We start from the raw sequence: 17,898 nt of genomic DNA on the forward strand, positions 1-17,898 counted from the left end.
AAAATATTACAAAGTGAATCAAAGAAAACTGACCAAGGCACCTGATTTGGCAAATAGACTCATGGTTAAATCTCTATAAAGCCCACATTAATTGATAGGGAAGGATATCTGAAGTGATTAGTAGTATAGGTTATTAAAAATGACATTCCTGTACTGCTTTGATTACAACATTACCAAAGACACTATAACCCACATCACTGTTTGAAAAGATTATGCTGTGTTTTAAAATTTCTCTCATTGTTCTCTTTTACTAGGAATAGCAAAACTTAAACTACCACCACTTCCTGTTTGTTATTATTCGAAGACACAGTTGAATTGTACAATTGATGAATCATCAGTGGATAGTTCATCTTGGTGGTTGAACAAGAATGATAAAATAGATAATGTTGTAACTGGAAGTGAAACTGAAATTCTTCCAGGGTCAAGCTGTACTCAACTCACTCTGAAAAACGTAACAGCATACTGGGCAGGTAAGTGGCAAAAGCAAAATGATAAGACCAATAAATGATTAATGTTTAATTTAATACACATGTTTATAACTTAGAGTTCACCATGGAGCAAACCAATTACAACTTATTGGTCTTGCAACAGAAATACTGTCACATTTTATCAACAATTATTTGACCTAAAATTAAAGGGCTTATAATAACAACAATGTATCACTGTCTAACAAAACATAATGTAAAATCTAACAAAAATATGGCACAAACATGCTAGAAAGCTTTAAAGTTGTCAAATAATGTAAACCATACATAAGAAAGCACTGTGCTATTGTGCTGACCAGTCAGTCAAGCTTCCTAGCCAGGCACATGAAAGCAATATATGTATAGTATTTTTTATATAATATACCATAAATGAAGTGGAAGAAAACATCACAACACCAATGTAACTGTTTTTTGTTTTTGTTTCTTTGTTTTTTTTCCTCAAATATTTCACTTTAGGAACCTACATCTGCCAGTTTACAACAGGGATAATAACTCACAAAGCTCAGGCATTCCTTGACATAGCACTTTTACCAGACAGAGACAAGATTAATACACAAGTGGACCCACAGTTTCCAACCTGCAAGGACACACTCACAGGCTATAACGTGATGTTCACTATTGAAAACAGTACAGAGAATTATGATGTATCTATTAGTAGCAATGGTGTACTCAAACAAACTGAGAAAACATACAAAGTCGGTGAGCACATACCTGGGATATCCTTCTGTTGACTCTTTCTGTTTTATCCTCCTTCTGCTTCAGTCACATTTCTTTGTATTGCTGCCAGTTTGTCTGTATATGTTGATTGTGGTCTGCACACTGTTATGTAAAACTTTGACTTTTCCTTGTGAATTATAATAATGATTGTGTAGTATCCTTTTTGCTTAAGCAGCCAACCTAAGGGTCTATTCTGACATGCTGCCAGTGCTGCTTAAAGCAGTAATGTTTAAGAAGTAATGCTTAGCAGCAGAATAATCTGAGTGGCAGTGCATAGGGACAAATGTGGGGGTTAGAAGCTTCTGGAGGACAGGCCATGTGTTTAGGATACAAATTGGGTGTCCCTGCTGATATGCACCTGTATGAGCATCCTGACTTATATCCTGATATATTTATCCATCTAAACTAAAATTGACCAATATATAGATAATTATATAAATATGTATGAGTATGAAACCTTAAAGGAAAAAAAAAAAAGATTATCAGGATAATTATCAGTTAAAAACTGGACTACATTTAACAATGATTTTCTTTATTATTCATATAGGTTTAATAACCTATTCGATCAGTGACAAATGTCCAGATGCTGGAGATCCGCAAATCACTTGTACTTTTTCAAACCGCCTGAAACAGAAAACAGATGTAAATGTAATAGTTCCTCTGATACGGGGTAAGTGTTACTGTTGTACTATAATGCATTTCGTTTTCTAAAACAAGCAGTAGATTGTCATAACAACTGATGATGCAATTTTGTTTGACATTGACATTGAGTTATTTTCTGGAAATTACTGGATGTCATAATATTTTATTTTCTCCAGTTTGACATTGACATTGAGTTATTTTCTGGAAATTACTGGATGTCATAATATTTTATTTTCTCCAGTTTGACAATGTGACAAATTAAAAACTGAAGTTCCACATAACTATCATTACATTACCTTATTTGTCATTTAGCAGATGCTCTTATCCAGGGCAACTTATATTTGTACCCATTTATGCAGCTGGGCATTTTACTGGAGCAATCTAAATAGTACCTTGCTCAAGGGTACATCAGCACTACTGAATTTGGGATTTGAACCCACAACCTTCCAGTTATGAGTGCAGAGCCCTAACCACTACTCAACAGTGCTGCCTTGATTATCAATACTGTATGCATTCAAGTGATATACAGTCCAGTAACACAGCCAGAGAACATACATTCATAAAGTGGCTGAAATATCCTGGTACATCTTAATTTTTTTAGGCTGTCTCCTCCCCTCCCCTTTACCTCCTAGAGAGTCAAAATACATATAAAATATTGATAGTCATACAATTATTTCCTTTTTTAGTTGTTTGCATTTGAAAATGTTGATTGCACACCAGCATTTCCCTGCTAAATCGGCTATCACTTCTGGAGGCTACTGTAGAGTCCATTGTTATTTTTTAATCGTATAGCATTTAGGGAACATTTTTGTTTTTCTTAAAATCTTTTCCAGATATTCAAGATGTTTGCCAGGCAGACAGTGATTGGCCAACAACTAAGAGTTCTTTCAATGCAACACTACTATGTTCAGTAGACAAAGTGGGACAACGAACTAGGCAATGTGTTGCGAAGAAATGGGGGACAGAAATTAATAACTGTGTCAATCCCAAAATAAACAGTATGCTTATGACAGCATTGGTAAGTCTGGACCAATGTATTAATTTTGAATTTCCAATAAGATCAATCGATTTTTTGTTGACACCATTTTCAAGTTTTCATAGAAATTGTTTTTACTTCATGCTACCTATATTTATTTCTGGACCTACTGAATGGTGCATTTCTTGTATTATTTCTAGTATCCTTGTATCATTAAATGAAAAACTCTTGTATTCACTGTAATATTAGTATTGCTGTATTTATTGGGAATGTGGCTATGTATGTATTAAACATACATATATTTTAATGCATGTAGTTTTCAATTGCATAACTGAAATGATGAATAACAACAGGCAATAGAGCTGCAAGCAGAGATTACTGAGGGCCAAGCAAGTATATGTAGCAGTATACAAAATAAATAGCAATATTCAGAGACCATTAGTTATATTACCTATTTCATGTTTGGACAAGTTCCAATACTTAATAAACAAAGGCCACCTAAACATCTAACTGTTGTGCCTCATTCAGTTGACTATAATGGTTTATCACCATTAGTAATATGTGAGGTTTCAGAATAGACAATAGACTTCACAAATTAGATTTAAGGTTAAGCTTCATTGCAGTATGTTGTCATTAAGCTGTACAGCACATACACTATGTATTGTTTTAGAAGTAGTACAGTGACAACTCATGGAAATTACAAAATAATAATAATAATAATAATAATAATAATAATAATAATAATAACAATAACGCAGATGCATGCTAATGAACTAAACACATTTTTATTTTCTTACAGTCACTACAAAAAGGGCTTGGATCCATCTCAAATGTTGCTAAGGGATTGTTCAGTGAACTAAGAAATACTACAGATAATTCTGTTTCCATTAGCTCATATGCAGATATTGTAGCATCAGTAAATATCCTTTCTACCATTAATAGTGCTTCACAAGAAACCAAACTTCACGAGAGTGGTTTACATGTAAGCATTGCTCTTTTTATGAAAATATCTCACCAGGTATTGCAAATTTTACATGACCTGTGCTGGAAATGAATAAGCAGTGTTTTCTAGAAGAAATTGTAAAGACGTATTTAGGTATCTGTTTTGCCAGATAAAAATGTTGCTGTTTCTCACTGTGTGATTTCCACAAATGTGACACGTATTGTATAGCAAACAACTCATTCCACAACACTTTTTTAGGTTGTGTATGAAGCACATTAACTGTTGTTTTTGGTTGATGCAGATTTTTACACAATAAGTCAATTAATAAAAATAATAATAATGGAAACAGTTTACATTGGGCCAGATGAAATCAAAACTTTGACCCACTCGCTAATAGTAAACTACAGAGCTGTACATCATAGCAGTTACATTTCTGATTAGAGGAAAATGAAGAGTAACAATGAAACCACAACTGAGTACAGTTCTGCTGTTTTCTATTAGCGGGTGGGTCTAAGTTATAATTGAATCTTAGCCATTGTCTTAGTAAAAGCCATCATCATACTAAAGTAAACAAGACCAATAATCTAGGAAAATGTATTGATCTTTTATTTTATTTTTAGGGTGGCACGGTGGCGCCCAGGGTCCCGGGTTCGGGTCCCGGCTCGGGGTGCCTGCCTGTGTGGAGTTTGCATGTTCTCCCTGTGTACGCGTGGGTTTCCTCCGGGTACTCCGATTTCCTCCCACTGTCCAAAGACATGTGGTTTAGGTTGATTGGTTATTCTAAATTGGCCCTGTGTGTGTGTTGCCCAGTGATGGCCTGGCATCCCATCCTGGGTGTATTCCTGCCTTGCGCCCTATGCCTGCCGGGATCGGCTCCGGCTTCCCTGCAACCCTCACCAAGATAAGTGGTCTTGAAGATGGATGGATTTTATTTTTAAAGATGAATCTCCTCTTTTTCAGGACCTGGTAGGCGCAGCAAGCAATCTGTTGAATGAAAATCTAACTTTATCCTGGAAGAAGTCACAAGAACTTATTGCATCTGATGTGTCTGTTAACTACCTTAAGGCAGTTGAAGGCCTTGTGGGACAAACAACACTCGCAAATCAGTCATTGAACATAACATTTCCAAATCTGGAATTTAAAGGATGTATTTTCACTAATGAATCCCAGTGTCTGAACAATACATCACTGTTTAATGTCACAGTAAACATGGGTAACCTGGAAGAAGGAGCTCTGAAAATACTTGTTTTTAAGTCACTGGGTAGCCTGTTACCAGACAAATCCATCCCAGAATTTAAAGTAGCCAGTGTGGTTCAATCAACCACACTATCAAATGCAACAGTAAATATCATCGAAATGGAATTCCAGATGACAGGTGAAAAGGAGCACAACCACGACATACAGTGTGTTTCCTGGAATTTCACAGAGAACAAATGGTCTGGTGAGGGTTGTCGGTGGGCTAAAACAAGTTCTGACACTCATGCCAAATGCATTTGTAATCACTTGACCTCTTTCTCTGTGCTCATGTCAAAATACCCTATCTCATTGCCTTTTATGGACGAACTTACTTACATTGGCCTGGGAGTATCTATATGTTCTCTGATCATCTGTCTTATAATAGAATTTCTAGTGTGGGATGCTGTGGTTAAATCAAATATTGCACATTTTCGACACACAGCCCTTGTTAACATCTCTCTAAATCTACTAATTGCAGATTGTAGCTTCCTGGGCTCTTCATTTCCTGAAAAGATTTCCAAAACCCTGTGCTTTGTTCTTGTGATCGGAAAGCATTATTGTTACTTAGCTATGTTTTTTTGGATGCTGTGTCTCAGCACTATGCTTCTCCACAAACTAGTTTTCATTTTTCACCAGATGAGAAAGAGAGTACAAATGACAATTTCGTTTATTATAGGCTATGTATGCCCTGCAGTCATTGTGGCTGCCACATACTTCTACTTTAATCAAGACAAGAAAAGTGGGTATTATAGTGAAAAGACTTGCTGGTTAAATTATGATGGATTTCTAAAGGGGTCAATACATTCTTTTGTTTTACCTGTTGGAATCATTATTATAATTAATTTATTTGCCATGGTTGTGGTCATTTCCAAGCTGTTGAGACCTTCAGTGTCAGAAAGCACCAAAGCGGACGACAAAGAGGCTCTTAAAAGCATTCTGAAAGCAGTGATCTTCCTGACACCAATTTTTGGATTAACATGGGCTTTGGGATTCTTCACATTCATGATTGACCTCACTGATGGAATACAAGCTAAGCTAGTTAATTATGCATTTATTATATTAAATGCTTTTCAGGTACAGTATTCTTTACTGTTAATTATTTTTGTGGTTCGTTAAGATATTAATACTGATTAGAAAATTACTAAAGCATAAAGTGAATGTCATATTTTTTCTTTCTATATTATTTCATTTTAGGGTCTTTTTATTTTGCTTACTGGATGTTTTACAGAACAAAAGGTATGTCCAATTTCTCAGTCCTGTGAGATGTATCCTGTGTCTGATGACCCCTTTAGGAATTAACTCCATTCTAATGTAAAAAAAAAAAAGTAAATATCAGTAAATGTAGAGCAAGGGAATTCAAGCAAATCCTCAGTATCTGATCTTCTTCTTCATCTTACTACTTCCATTCTTCTCCTCCTCCTCCTCCTCCTTCTGTTATGCATTTAATGATGACTCTTCCTTCATGAAAGTGAAATACAAAAAAATACTGATTTTTTTTTATTAGAAAAAATAATGATGCCCATATGTATTGATATAGCTTAAGTCAAAGGTGGGTGACATTTTCTAATATTATATTATATATATATATATATATATATATATATATATATATATAGTTTTGTAAAATTCAAAGTAACTTCATGTTATTAACTGATCTTTGTTATTATTGATAGTGGAATTAAATTATATGTAAGTTTGTATTTTATATTTTATATTACACTTTCTCCCTCTCTCAATAAACAAGAAAACACTCCACCTTGTCATTATTATATATATATATATATATATATATATATATATATATATATATATATATATCTACTTCTTCTGGTGTTCTTGTTGATTCTTTTTCAAACATTTTTAATTCTGTTTTTCCCCTCTCTCATTTGGCTGTAGGTGCGAGAAGCCCTCTTAAAATATGTGAACTCTGTGGTGAGTATATGAGTAGATATTCTGAAAATGATTGCTTCATTAGGCAACTAATTACAATTTCTCCTTCTAATTTATAATTTAAACCTTCTCTTACTTGTTAGTATGGTTCATCAAGCAAAACGGAAACCACATCAAAAGGAACCTCTTCTATCGTAAAGAAATGAGGAAATCAGCATTTCTCAGCAGGTGTGTCTTTTCATTTTGTTCATATTTAGACTACACTATTCACTAATTAAGTCACTTACTTCATAAATAGAATGAGCATCTTTGATTAACTAATTGATATATCACTAAAACGTAGACTAAACCTAATAATAACTCAGTCTTCAAATTTTAAAACAATGCTACATTTACATAGAATACATACAGATAGTCATTTGTGTTAAACATTCATAAACAACATCGCAAACACTTCTATGCACTTCAAAATATATTAGAAATGCATGTGTGATTAGTATTAGCTGGATATTAATATATTGTGTGTACAGGTTGTATATGGCATAGTTCAAGAGTTGTATCTTGAAAGTATGCTGTTTTTAATTATGAAATACCCATGTTAATCGGTGTTAACTCATTGCATTCTGTTTTTCCCATAGATTTCAAAAAGGTTTCAAGAGATTCTATACAAAGCAATGGATTTTTATTTTATATTATTGTTTAAACAGGCACAATTGTAAATACTGTGGTTGGAGAACCTTTTACTTAATAAAAAATATAATCTTTATTATTTTATCTTCTGAAAAACCTAGAACAAGGTGATTAGGCATCTTCCATTCAGTTTCCTTAAGGGCCCATGAGGTGATATAAATGGTCCATTTGATTCAAGTTGTTTAGTTAAATTTGATGATATTTACAGAAGGTCTCTCAAATTTGACATTATATGGCTTACATGAAAAATACTAAAACAGTATCTGCCATAACCTGCACTAGTACCCAATGTATGTAATGTATGCAAATTAAAATACCCAAGTGAGTTGTAGGCTGTTTGCTAGTTGAGTCATTTTAAATTTGAATATAGTCCATTATTATGAAAGGTCCGTGTGTTAATTTAACTCCCTTGATGAACACTGACCATTTTGGTATTGTAATTAATCTGATAAACATTATTCATATAAGTGAAGATTAACATTTATTTTCTGTATAATTTCATTCCTAATACAATTGTTCAATTCATTTTAATATATTTTAATAATCATTGAATATATGCAGCTTTGTATTATTCTTCTTACATATACTGTAAGTATGGAATAGATTTGTACAAGTAGCATTTGAATTAGGTTATAGGGGCAAATTGCTGAACATTCTAGGCATGTGAAATTGAGAGTATAAAAGCACTTTGCAAACTTAAAACCAAAATGAAGGAGAAAGGGGAAAAGTCTTCCGAAAAAAATCCTGTTTGACATTGTCTCATAATAATTATGCTGCCTTTTTTCTATATTGAATCTTGATTCTGTAACTTCTAATGTCTACGTTTTTTTATGGAATTAAAGGCATGATTGAATAAAATGTTGCAGCTGCACATGCAATGGTAAAAACACATTTAAAAAATAAGAATAAAATAATTTAAAAAAGCATCTGCCTCTGCCTTTTCTTGAGAATTAGGATGTGAAAACCAAACCAACATCCATAAGATCAATCGTTCTGATATCATTAGGAAACAAGTAAATCTGGCCTGACCAACGTCTGCAGTGAAAATAAATGCAAAAAGAGGAACACAATTTATAATGATCATGCTGGGATTAAATCATAACTTTGACTCAGTGGCAGCTTTGTTTCTAGTAAGATGCTACTTTCTTGACTGTAACTGTTTCAATGTACATGTTTTAGTTTGCTATTAGAAGGTGGCCCAAGATTTTGATTGAATCCTTACAGTGTTCAGATGCATTTTTCAATAGTCATGGCTTTCATTTGTTGGTTTACTTTTTATATCCTTGTTTAAATATTGATATGTATAATATTTATATCCTTTGTAAGATCTGCACAAATTACATATTTATTATTATTGGTAATGACTATTATACAAAATATATATTTTTTATTAGGTGTAGGTTAAACATATTTGGAGACTAGTCTTATTTATTCATCCATAGCTGCATTTACATTACAGGATGTCTTAAGAAACATACATTTGAAATATAAAAATGGGTAAAAGTTTTATTTTCATAAATGGATGGTTTACAGTATGTTAGCTATAGTATATTTAAAGGAAACAGAGAACAAATAGCATATATTCCCATTTCTATTTCATATTTCTAAATATTTACTTAAAATAAAGCTACTAGATTTTGTCTGTTGGTAACTGTCTGTATTTGTTGTATTAATGCATAACATTTAACAATAGAATATCAAAGAGTTGAATGTAAAGCAGCTTCTTAAAGGAATGTATGTATAATTGAAATGCTACATGGATGAAATACTTCAATTGCGAACCCAGTTTGGTGGAAATCTGTGTGACCCAGCAGTTATTTGTAGGTTTTATCTCTGTGGTCATACATATTTGGGTGAGGAACTGAACATACTGGTCTCTGACAGGCACAGAATACGCAAAAGCAACCTAAGTTCAATGTAAGTACTCACAGGTGGTAGTGACACTCAAGCCCTTTTCTACGCCAAACATAGTCCTCAAATCTGCTATCCTCATCTGCTATATAAATATCATAGCCAAAAGAGAGATGAATACATTGTTGAATAGCTGTCCTGTTGTGATATCTTGAAAAGATGAGTCTTCTGAATAACTTTAAGTTGTTTTATTTATTTCACTAGGACACATGGACAACTACTTTCTGGATTCCCTTAATACACACTGCCAAGAGTATAACAACAACTATATGGTCTATCAAAACACACAACAGCCACTAGTGTAACTTCCAATTCTTTACTTAACTTTACATCACTACACCTGTAAATCAAATATTTTTGCTTTTATTTCTAAAGCAATTAAAATGTGACTCCTTGCAGTGTGACTTCTCCAATTTATAATGTGCCATGAAGTTATAGGGCTGTATATGTTGATGTGTGTCCTCTACTACCAGATTACATTTCAAACATCTTTATTATTATTATTATTTGAAATCAGTATACATTTTGGAAAAGACAATAATCATGGCTCACTAAACAAAATTTACGAAGGTGTTATTATTTCTCCCTGAAACACATATGTGATTACTGGAAAGCATGCTGCAGTTCTTGAAGAATTTTAGTGTTGTACTATGCATGTCTTCAATCACGTCTTTTTAACATGATTGCAATAATAGTGATGGTCAAAGTAATTGTGCCCGCTGCTCCACCAATTAACATTCCCACAACTTTCCCATCAATTTGCTCCTTCTCACATCTGTCACCAGTGAAGAAAGACGTCTGCCCTGAAGCACACCTGTCAAAACATGCACTTCATTAAGGTACACATTTTATGGGTTTTACAGGCTTTTTGTGCCTTAAGTTGACTTTATTAAAGGTAAATATAAACACGTTGTGTCTTGATACTTAGAGTATGTATGATACTGCTATGACTATAAAAACATATTTACATACATATATACATACAAACATCCTATTTCTGTCAGTAAATTAAGTTCTGTTTTACTCCAGAAGATAATTTAATCTTTATAAAGAATCTACGAACCTGCAAGTGGCCTTTCCATTTCTGGTCACACATATTCCTCCATTGTGGCAGTGGTTAGGGTGACACACATCACTGGGAGCCGCCCGAGCATTTCGAGGTTTTGAGACTTCAACAGGCAGGTCATGTGTTTTTTCTACAGAGCTGCCAGGTTTATGAGGTTTAACAGGTACTTCTGTCTTCACCAGGTGAGTCAAATCTAAGAACATAAACCTCATGATTACACACAGTTCTCAAACACATCTACTTTTCTTATTCATATGAAATTAATAGTCTGAAGTTGTAATTGTAATCTACAGGCAGAATATGTAAATGATGTAATACAGCCCTAAATCCAATCACTAAAGTTTATTCCCATTCTTTGTTTTTGTATTTGACAGAGGATTCTTCCTAAAGAAAACCCTCCATCAAGTATTGTGTTTGTAATTTGCTGGGTCAAAGTTTTTATTTGATCAGTGAAATAGTTCAAAATTACACTGGTAAAATCCTAACATTGCGGGAATAATACTGTAGAAAGGAGTAACCAACTACAGCACCCCCAAATATATTATATTTTATATATTTTTAAATATCTATATATACCTATATCTATATCTATCTCTAACTCTCTCTCTCTCTCTCTCTCTCTCTCTATATATATATATATATATATATATATATATATATATATATAGATAGATATATATATATAGAGAGAGAGATTTAGATTTAGATATTGATATAACATTGTAAGTGTTGTAAACTTAATAATACTCTGAGAGACTGAGGGGACTGAACCTCTTCATCCTGGAACAGAGCAGACTACGTGGGGACTTGATTCAAGTGTTCAAAAACATCAAACCAGATTTGCTTTTCCAGATCATCAGGGACACACATATCCGGGGACACAAATGAAAATTGGGTTTCAAGGCATTCAAGAGGGAAAACAGGAGACACTTCTTCACACTGAGAGTCGTCACAATCTGGAACAAACTCCCCAGCGATGAGGTTGAAGTGACAATTTGGGAAAATTAAAAAATAGACTGTATAGGATCCTTGGATCAATTAGTTATTAATGGACTCCAAACAAGCATGATGGGTCGAATGGCCTTCTCTCGTTTTTAAACATTTTCTTATGTTTCTTATGTTTTTATATGAAGCCCAAACCAAACAGAATTTTTAACAAAACATGTTCTTGGTGTATGCAATATAGGTCTGGATATCTGAATGCCACCAAGCAGTATACCAATTATACATCACTGATTAAATGTAAAAAATAAAATAAAACCTGTGAAGCCAAGGCTGATGATAAACATACCTTGAAAATCTAGAATAATGATGAGGTCATCGTTCTTCAGGAAACTTCTTCTGAATAGCTGCTGATGTGAGAGAAATGTTCTCCATCCAGACTCTTTACCTCTGTGACAATTGCAACTTGGATCCCATGTTCCATAAGTGGATGGCTTGTTCCAAATATCATTTGAATCTGAAAGTAACATTACCATTATTTTTCTGTTTTTGTGTAAAAGTGATTTTTGATCATCTTCCTTATTCTGCTTTTCCATTTAAAATCATGTTTCATGCCAATTTGATTTTTTTGTTTTTATTACAATGTTTATCTGTCCCTTGATTGAGAAGGAGTTGTAAGGGGAAGTTTACCAAGAGTGCAACATCGGGAGCAACACTGCTTTGCTTCCCCTGTTCACTCCCTCCAAAAGCTCACCACTTGTACTCAGGACTCAGAGCACTGTGTGTGCAAGTTTCCAATGCAGACTCGAGGTATTTCACTCTAATCAATTGTCAGCCTCAGAAGATCAACAGACAATAGCACTCACTGGGGGTTAACATGAATAAGTCGGTCTCCGGGAGGGTACTGAACTCAGTTTGATACCAGCAGGACTAGCATAGCCCCCTGACACCTCCCTAGGACTTAATCTTACCAGTTGTAAAGCTCCTACTGGCTGACATTCTCAGTCTTACATCAGGATCTTGATCCATGGCAGTAATTACAGCTTGCCTGTTTTGGGCTGGCCAGTCCAGAACCCCGTCATTTTCCCCACTGCACAGATGGAAGTAAAGTCCAGTGTAGTTTACTAACGTGATATCATTTCCATGGGGATATAATGTGGCCCCATATCCATAGCCTTCAGGGCTGTAATACCGTGGACTCTTTATTTGATCTCCTTTACTAGTGCTCTGAAGTATCTTGGTGAAATTATGAATCTGCCACACCCCACTGGGGCACTGAGTTTCCGTCAGGGTGACATCATCTACCAAAATAGCCCCAGTGTTGGTTTGGGATCCTGCAATCCCCTGGAATATGTAACGAAATTTGTCATTGACATTCAATGTCACGTGAGCAATTTTCCAAGAATCCTGACCATCACCTAAAAAAGGAAATAAAGTGTTAATCAGACTGAAAATCCCCATTACCTATCATTAGGGTTTTAAGTTTTTAGTTTAGTTTTTTTATGTCTAGATTTACATTTAAGAGTATTTTGAGTCAATTTGATTTCTTAATTATAATGCAGAATAAGCTGTTAATTATAATTCCTATTGTGTTTAAAGAAGATATGGAGGCCATGCCATCAAGGATCTTCCTGATTAACAAATATAATATATCTTTTGTTTTTATAGGGACACCTAAAGCGGCACCTGGAAATAATTTGCCTGAAAGAAACCTGTAGCGGATCAGGGTGATGGAATAGTACATGGAATAGTGAAAACAAACTTTTCGTACCTTTTATAGTTTGCACTTTCCTCAGTTTACGGACATTTCCTGTTCCATCATTCATTTTTATCCAGATAACCAGCAAATCCTGACTACTCCCTGTCATCTTGTAGAAGAACTGAAGGCACAGGTGACTCCTCTTTGGATACAGAATACGTGATTCCAAGAGGGCGCTTTTACCTACAGGTCCATTAGACGTATTAAAGTGCATAAAATATCCAGCGTCTACACAGAGAAAATTAACAATTAGTACAGCTGCAAATGGAATACACATTTCATTTCACTGTTTTAATTTGTATCAGTAATGAAGAAGTTGTCCTTTGACTGGCCGGTGCAGAATGCAGGCAAAAGGATCCTCCCGTTCAACCCAGCCTCCTTCCTCACAGGAGTTTAAAAAGCAGGAAGTCTCTGCTTTCCATTGCCACCAACCTCATTGTTTTGGATGTGCAAGTTATGTGCCTTTATATGTGCTATTGCTAGGGGTTGATGTAACATGGGCTGGGACTAACAGGGCTAGAGACAAGCAAGCACTGTCAAAACATGAAACACTACCTATGCAATAATATGGATGTATTTTTTTAATTATTATCCTAGATCATGTAAAATTAATACATTGTGGGATTTTTTTATATGTGCTTTCCAAGCCCTGATCTTTTATGTAAATATTGTAATGTACACATCTAGCCACATCTAACAGATATTGAGCATGTGCATGATTGCTTATGTAAAGCTTCTATTTATTTTCCGGTTGCTGACTGCACTTTGTTTAACTTTTAGCATAACCACAAGAGGGTTCTAGACAGCCTTCAAGTGGCATCAGAGGATTATAGTGTTGTTACTCAGGGGTTGGTTTTTGTTTTAAAACAGGGAGCGTGTGACCACTCGCACAGCACTGGTGTGCAAAACCAAAAAAACTGCTGTGAGAAGCTCCACTCGCTACACAAGTCTATTTTGATTGAATTCCACAGATGTTTAGCAGCAGACGGGTTATATTTTCTAAAAATATAATGTTTACAACCTATTATGGAATCACTTACTCTAATTTAGGAAACACTACTGCCATTCATCCAGGATTTCATTTCCTCACAACAGCTTACCTCGGCATTGTCCTACTAAGGTGTGGTCCTCCATTTCTGAGTCACTCTGCATCTGGACCCAGTCTGCACCATCGTCCTCGTTTTGTATCATGCCACAGACATTGGTCTTCTCAAAGGAGCACTGGTCTAACAGGGTGTGGGTTGAAGCTAACACCAAAGCAGTAACATTAATGTCACACAATGAAACATGTCTGAAATGAAATGAAAGTTTTGAGAAATGAGAAATAATGAGAAATTGGTTAACTGGTGCAGGGCTACTTACTGCAATTGTACATTCGGTTCAGTCTAACCAAATCAATAGAGCTGAAGTCCAGACGTTGGCCGATGATGTCATTAAATGCCGGTATTGCCGTTGTGATGGTGGGTTGACTGTCATTCTTGTTGAAGGAAAAGGGTCTGTAGTGCATTATTGACTCATAATCATACGGTGTGTTCAGGTCAGTAATGAAGTCATCATTGTACTTGTTAAAATTGTGTTCTTTGCCTGTAAAAAAAGTTAAATATTGAATTAACATTATCCAGAGTCATTAATAAGTGTTGAGGACTGAGTTTGAATTGGCTGTCCCTGGCATGCATATGTGAATCAACATTTGTGAAGATATATATTGCTTTTAATTCTTTAGAGGTAGTTAAAAATGTTGAAGACTAACCCGGAATAATTTCATTCCACCAGATCTTCACATAATCATCACGGTCTGACCTGGATTGTTCATGGTAGAATCCCAGGGCGTGAAGAAGTTCATGTTCAACAATTGCCTTTGTATCACACCCTGCACCAATGGAGACATTTTGGCCTTCATGGAAATCTCCAACATAGGACCAGCATCTGTGTGCATATTAACCATTAATCTTTAGTAATTCCTACTATTCAAGAAACAGCATGTTGTTTAGATTCATGCTGAGTATTATATGATACCTATTCACCTATACAATGAAAAAGACCAACAGGAAAATGCCAGCAATTATGTTTCAAGGAAACTACTTATTGATTTCAAAGGCTTTTATTAACATTTCCTGTAACTTTAATGAGTGTTTACACAGTACTAAATCCTTTACCAACTTTGAATAAGTAAACTAGAAAAGCAACAGAGGAAAACATGACATATAAAAAAGCATGTATTGTTAAATTAATTGTTAAATATTGTTTGTAATCTTAGAGATGATAATCACATTGCATTAATGATTACAAATAAAGCTCTCCAAGATACATTTTATCTAAGCTAAGCTTGTTCTTATCTGATTTTGTGCAGAGTTGCAGAGTTGAGTATGGCCATAAAAATGCAGTGAGAAATAACTGCTTTTTGGCAATGCTTACCCATCTAGCTTTTGAATAGACAGGTATGTGTGCTCTCCTTCATAGGGCTTGAAATCCACACAAGATTTCAAACGATACATTTCAAAAGCTTGGAGAATTACACCTTTTGCATTTAAATCTAAAAAACAAAATATTTAAAATTGATTTGATATTCAGAATTCAACCGATCGGGCCTTGTCAAAAGGAACTGCTATATCTTAGTCTCCCTTCAGATTGGATCTCTCAAAAGAATATGTTGAGTGCTTCATTAAACATGTTGATATATTATTTATTGATTATTCTACAAAACTAATGACAGATTAACAGATTTGTAGTTATTAGAATACCATAATGAGTTATCAAATGTTATTCTATATGATGGACATCTAAGGGAAGAAGAAACAAAGATACACCAACATCTTTAGAAACCCCACAAAAATGTTGAGAATATTGGCTTAAGAATTAAAAACTAACTTAAATAAACTTGAGTATAAATAATCAGTTTACCTAAAGAATCTGTCAGAATGTATGGAATTGGAAACTTCCATCGAGTGGTTTCATCTCTGAGCGCATTTCTTTCCGGCTGAAAACATATAACAATTAATTCAATCAATTAACTGGAACAGTATTATTCTTCTATATAGTTTCATACATTTACTTTAAAATGGATGCATACATGTACAGATCATCTACTTACATTAATTGCAATGTCCCCTTCAAACAATTGTCTTTTAGATGCTGAAATCCAGAAATGACTGCATTATTGTCATGAAGACCATATATATTGTCATCAAGATTCCCATTTAAGAGCTCTCCCTGTAGATATAAATATGCTCTTTTCTCTTTCTTAGAAAAGGTAAATATTTAAAATGTACAATCAGACAAACACAAAAAAAGTTTAGTCTTATCTGAAAGGCACACATTTATTCACATTCCTCATTTAATTGATATATTTATTGATGTTGTTTCCCTGATAATTAGAAAGTTGTTTTCAAACTATTGGAAATCTAAACAGTTTAGTTTTACTAACTACAAAATGATTTGTAGGGATTTACATTAGAATGCATAACAGACAAAGGACATGTTTTACAGAAATTGCAGATACTGTCACATATAAAATAAAATGTTGGATTTAGCCGATTCACCACTATTACTGAACATGAATATATTTTAAAAAGAATGTGTTACCAAGGTTAATCTCTATGATATCTTCACGTAGTTCGCCAGCATCAGCCTCATTATCTGTTTCTTACAAAAGAAAAAAGGGAGTTTAGAGTTGATACTTCATATGCTACCAAATGAGAGAATAAAATTATAGAGTGACAGCACTATAATTATTCCAGTTTAAACGAATAACTGCAATGCTAACAGCATGCTTTAAAATTATATAAAACATTCAAAAAGCATTCATACCATATATTCTGGGAGCTGCTTTGACCTAAAATGTTAAAATAACATATGTATTTTCAGAAAAATGTAGGTACATAAAAGGTAACAAAAACATTCAAGTATTCACAATTAATACCTACTTTAATGACAGTAAAAAGTGTTGTGAAGGCTGCAATCTTGAGGAGAAAACTCAAGGAGCTCATGTTTCATCCAGAGATATGAGAAGATGATCCACTTAAACACATAAACTGTGACACCTCGGGGGGCGTAGGACAAGTACGTCCTGGGATTCAGGTTAAAAGCCGCTGGACAAAGAGGAAACCATGCAAGTGTGGGAATGCAGTCTTGTAGTCGTACTTCGTGAGCAGGGGTCGGCAGTCCATACACTATAAATTCAGTACACTATTTATTCACACTGCTCTACTCGCACAACATACCTTCGCCCTCCCAGCAGGTCCTTACACAGGTAGCTATGAGGAGAGTGGTTAATATTTTTTTTGTGCATATGGTGGGGAGCTGTTCCCTTCTCACATATCTCTCATTACAATGTGTCTCAAAACATATTCATAAAACAATTTACTTTAGAGAACTTTGAACTGAGTTTCAGCATGGGTTTCAAAGATCATGTTAAACAATGTATGTTTTGCAACTCTTTTTGGTTGATACATACCAATATATCCATGTTATTCATGATGGCTATGTAGATTAGATAGGTAAGGTTTAATCATTATTATTATGTATTATTATTTATTTATTAGCACATATACAATGCTGTGTGTATTGCAGTAGAAAAGTAGTCATGTGTTGTGTTAAATGTGCAACTCCTCTGAAGAAGACTCTAAGGAACATTTAATCTGA

The 17,898-nt window shown here is 34.4% G+C and overlaps 2 protein-coding genes across 3 annotated transcripts; one reads left to right on the top strand and one right to left on the bottom strand.

The window, feature by feature from the left end:
• Positions 1-4,732: 4,732 nt before the first annotated feature.
• On the top strand, positions 4,733-7,705 carry adgrf3b (adhesion G protein-coupled receptor F3b). Its single transcript, XM_066705432.1, has 5 exons — positions 4,733-6,073; positions 6,194-6,235; positions 6,896-6,931; positions 7,033-7,117; positions 7,528-7,705. Exons 1-4 carry the CDS (start codon positions 4,973-4,975, stop codon positions 7,093-7,095), a joined length of 1,242 nt encoding a protein of 413 aa, XP_066561529.1. The 5' UTR covers positions 4,733-4,972; the 3' UTR covers positions 7,096-7,117; positions 7,528-7,705.
• Positions 7,706-9,663: 1,958 nt separating this feature from the next.
• On the bottom strand, positions 9,664-17,505 carry mep1a.2 (meprin A, alpha (PABA peptide hydrolase), tandem duplicate 2). Of its 2 annotated transcripts, none has more exons than XM_066705417.1 (14): positions 17,181-17,505; positions 17,065-17,089; positions 16,840-16,893; positions 16,349-16,389; positions 16,159-16,234; positions 15,673-15,790; positions 15,008-15,183; positions 14,620-14,841; positions 14,358-14,504; positions 13,270-13,485; positions 12,470-12,916; positions 11,848-12,015; positions 10,554-10,749; positions 9,664-10,304 (listed from the first exon to the last, which is right to left on the bottom strand). In XM_066705417.1, exons 1-14 carry the CDS (start codon positions 17,241-17,243, stop codon positions 10,151-10,153), a joined length of 2,103 nt encoding a protein of 700 aa, XP_066561514.1. In that variant the 5' UTR covers positions 17,244-17,505; the 3' UTR covers positions 9,664-10,150. The 2 variants fall into 2 exon arrangements, with proteins under 2 accessions (XP_066561514.1, XP_066561506.1); XM_066705409.1 differs by having other exon boundaries at positions 16,840-16,899.
• Between the last annotated feature and the right edge of the window lie 393 nt (positions 17,506-17,898).

The sequence above is a fragment of the Amia ocellicauda genome, chromosome 1 (assembly GCF_036373705.1).
Source record: "Amia ocellicauda isolate fAmiCal2 chromosome 1, fAmiCal2.hap1, whole genome shotgun sequence".
NCBI classification, from domain to species: Eukaryota; Metazoa; Chordata; class Actinopteri; order Amiiformes; family Amiidae; genus Amia; species Amia ocellicauda.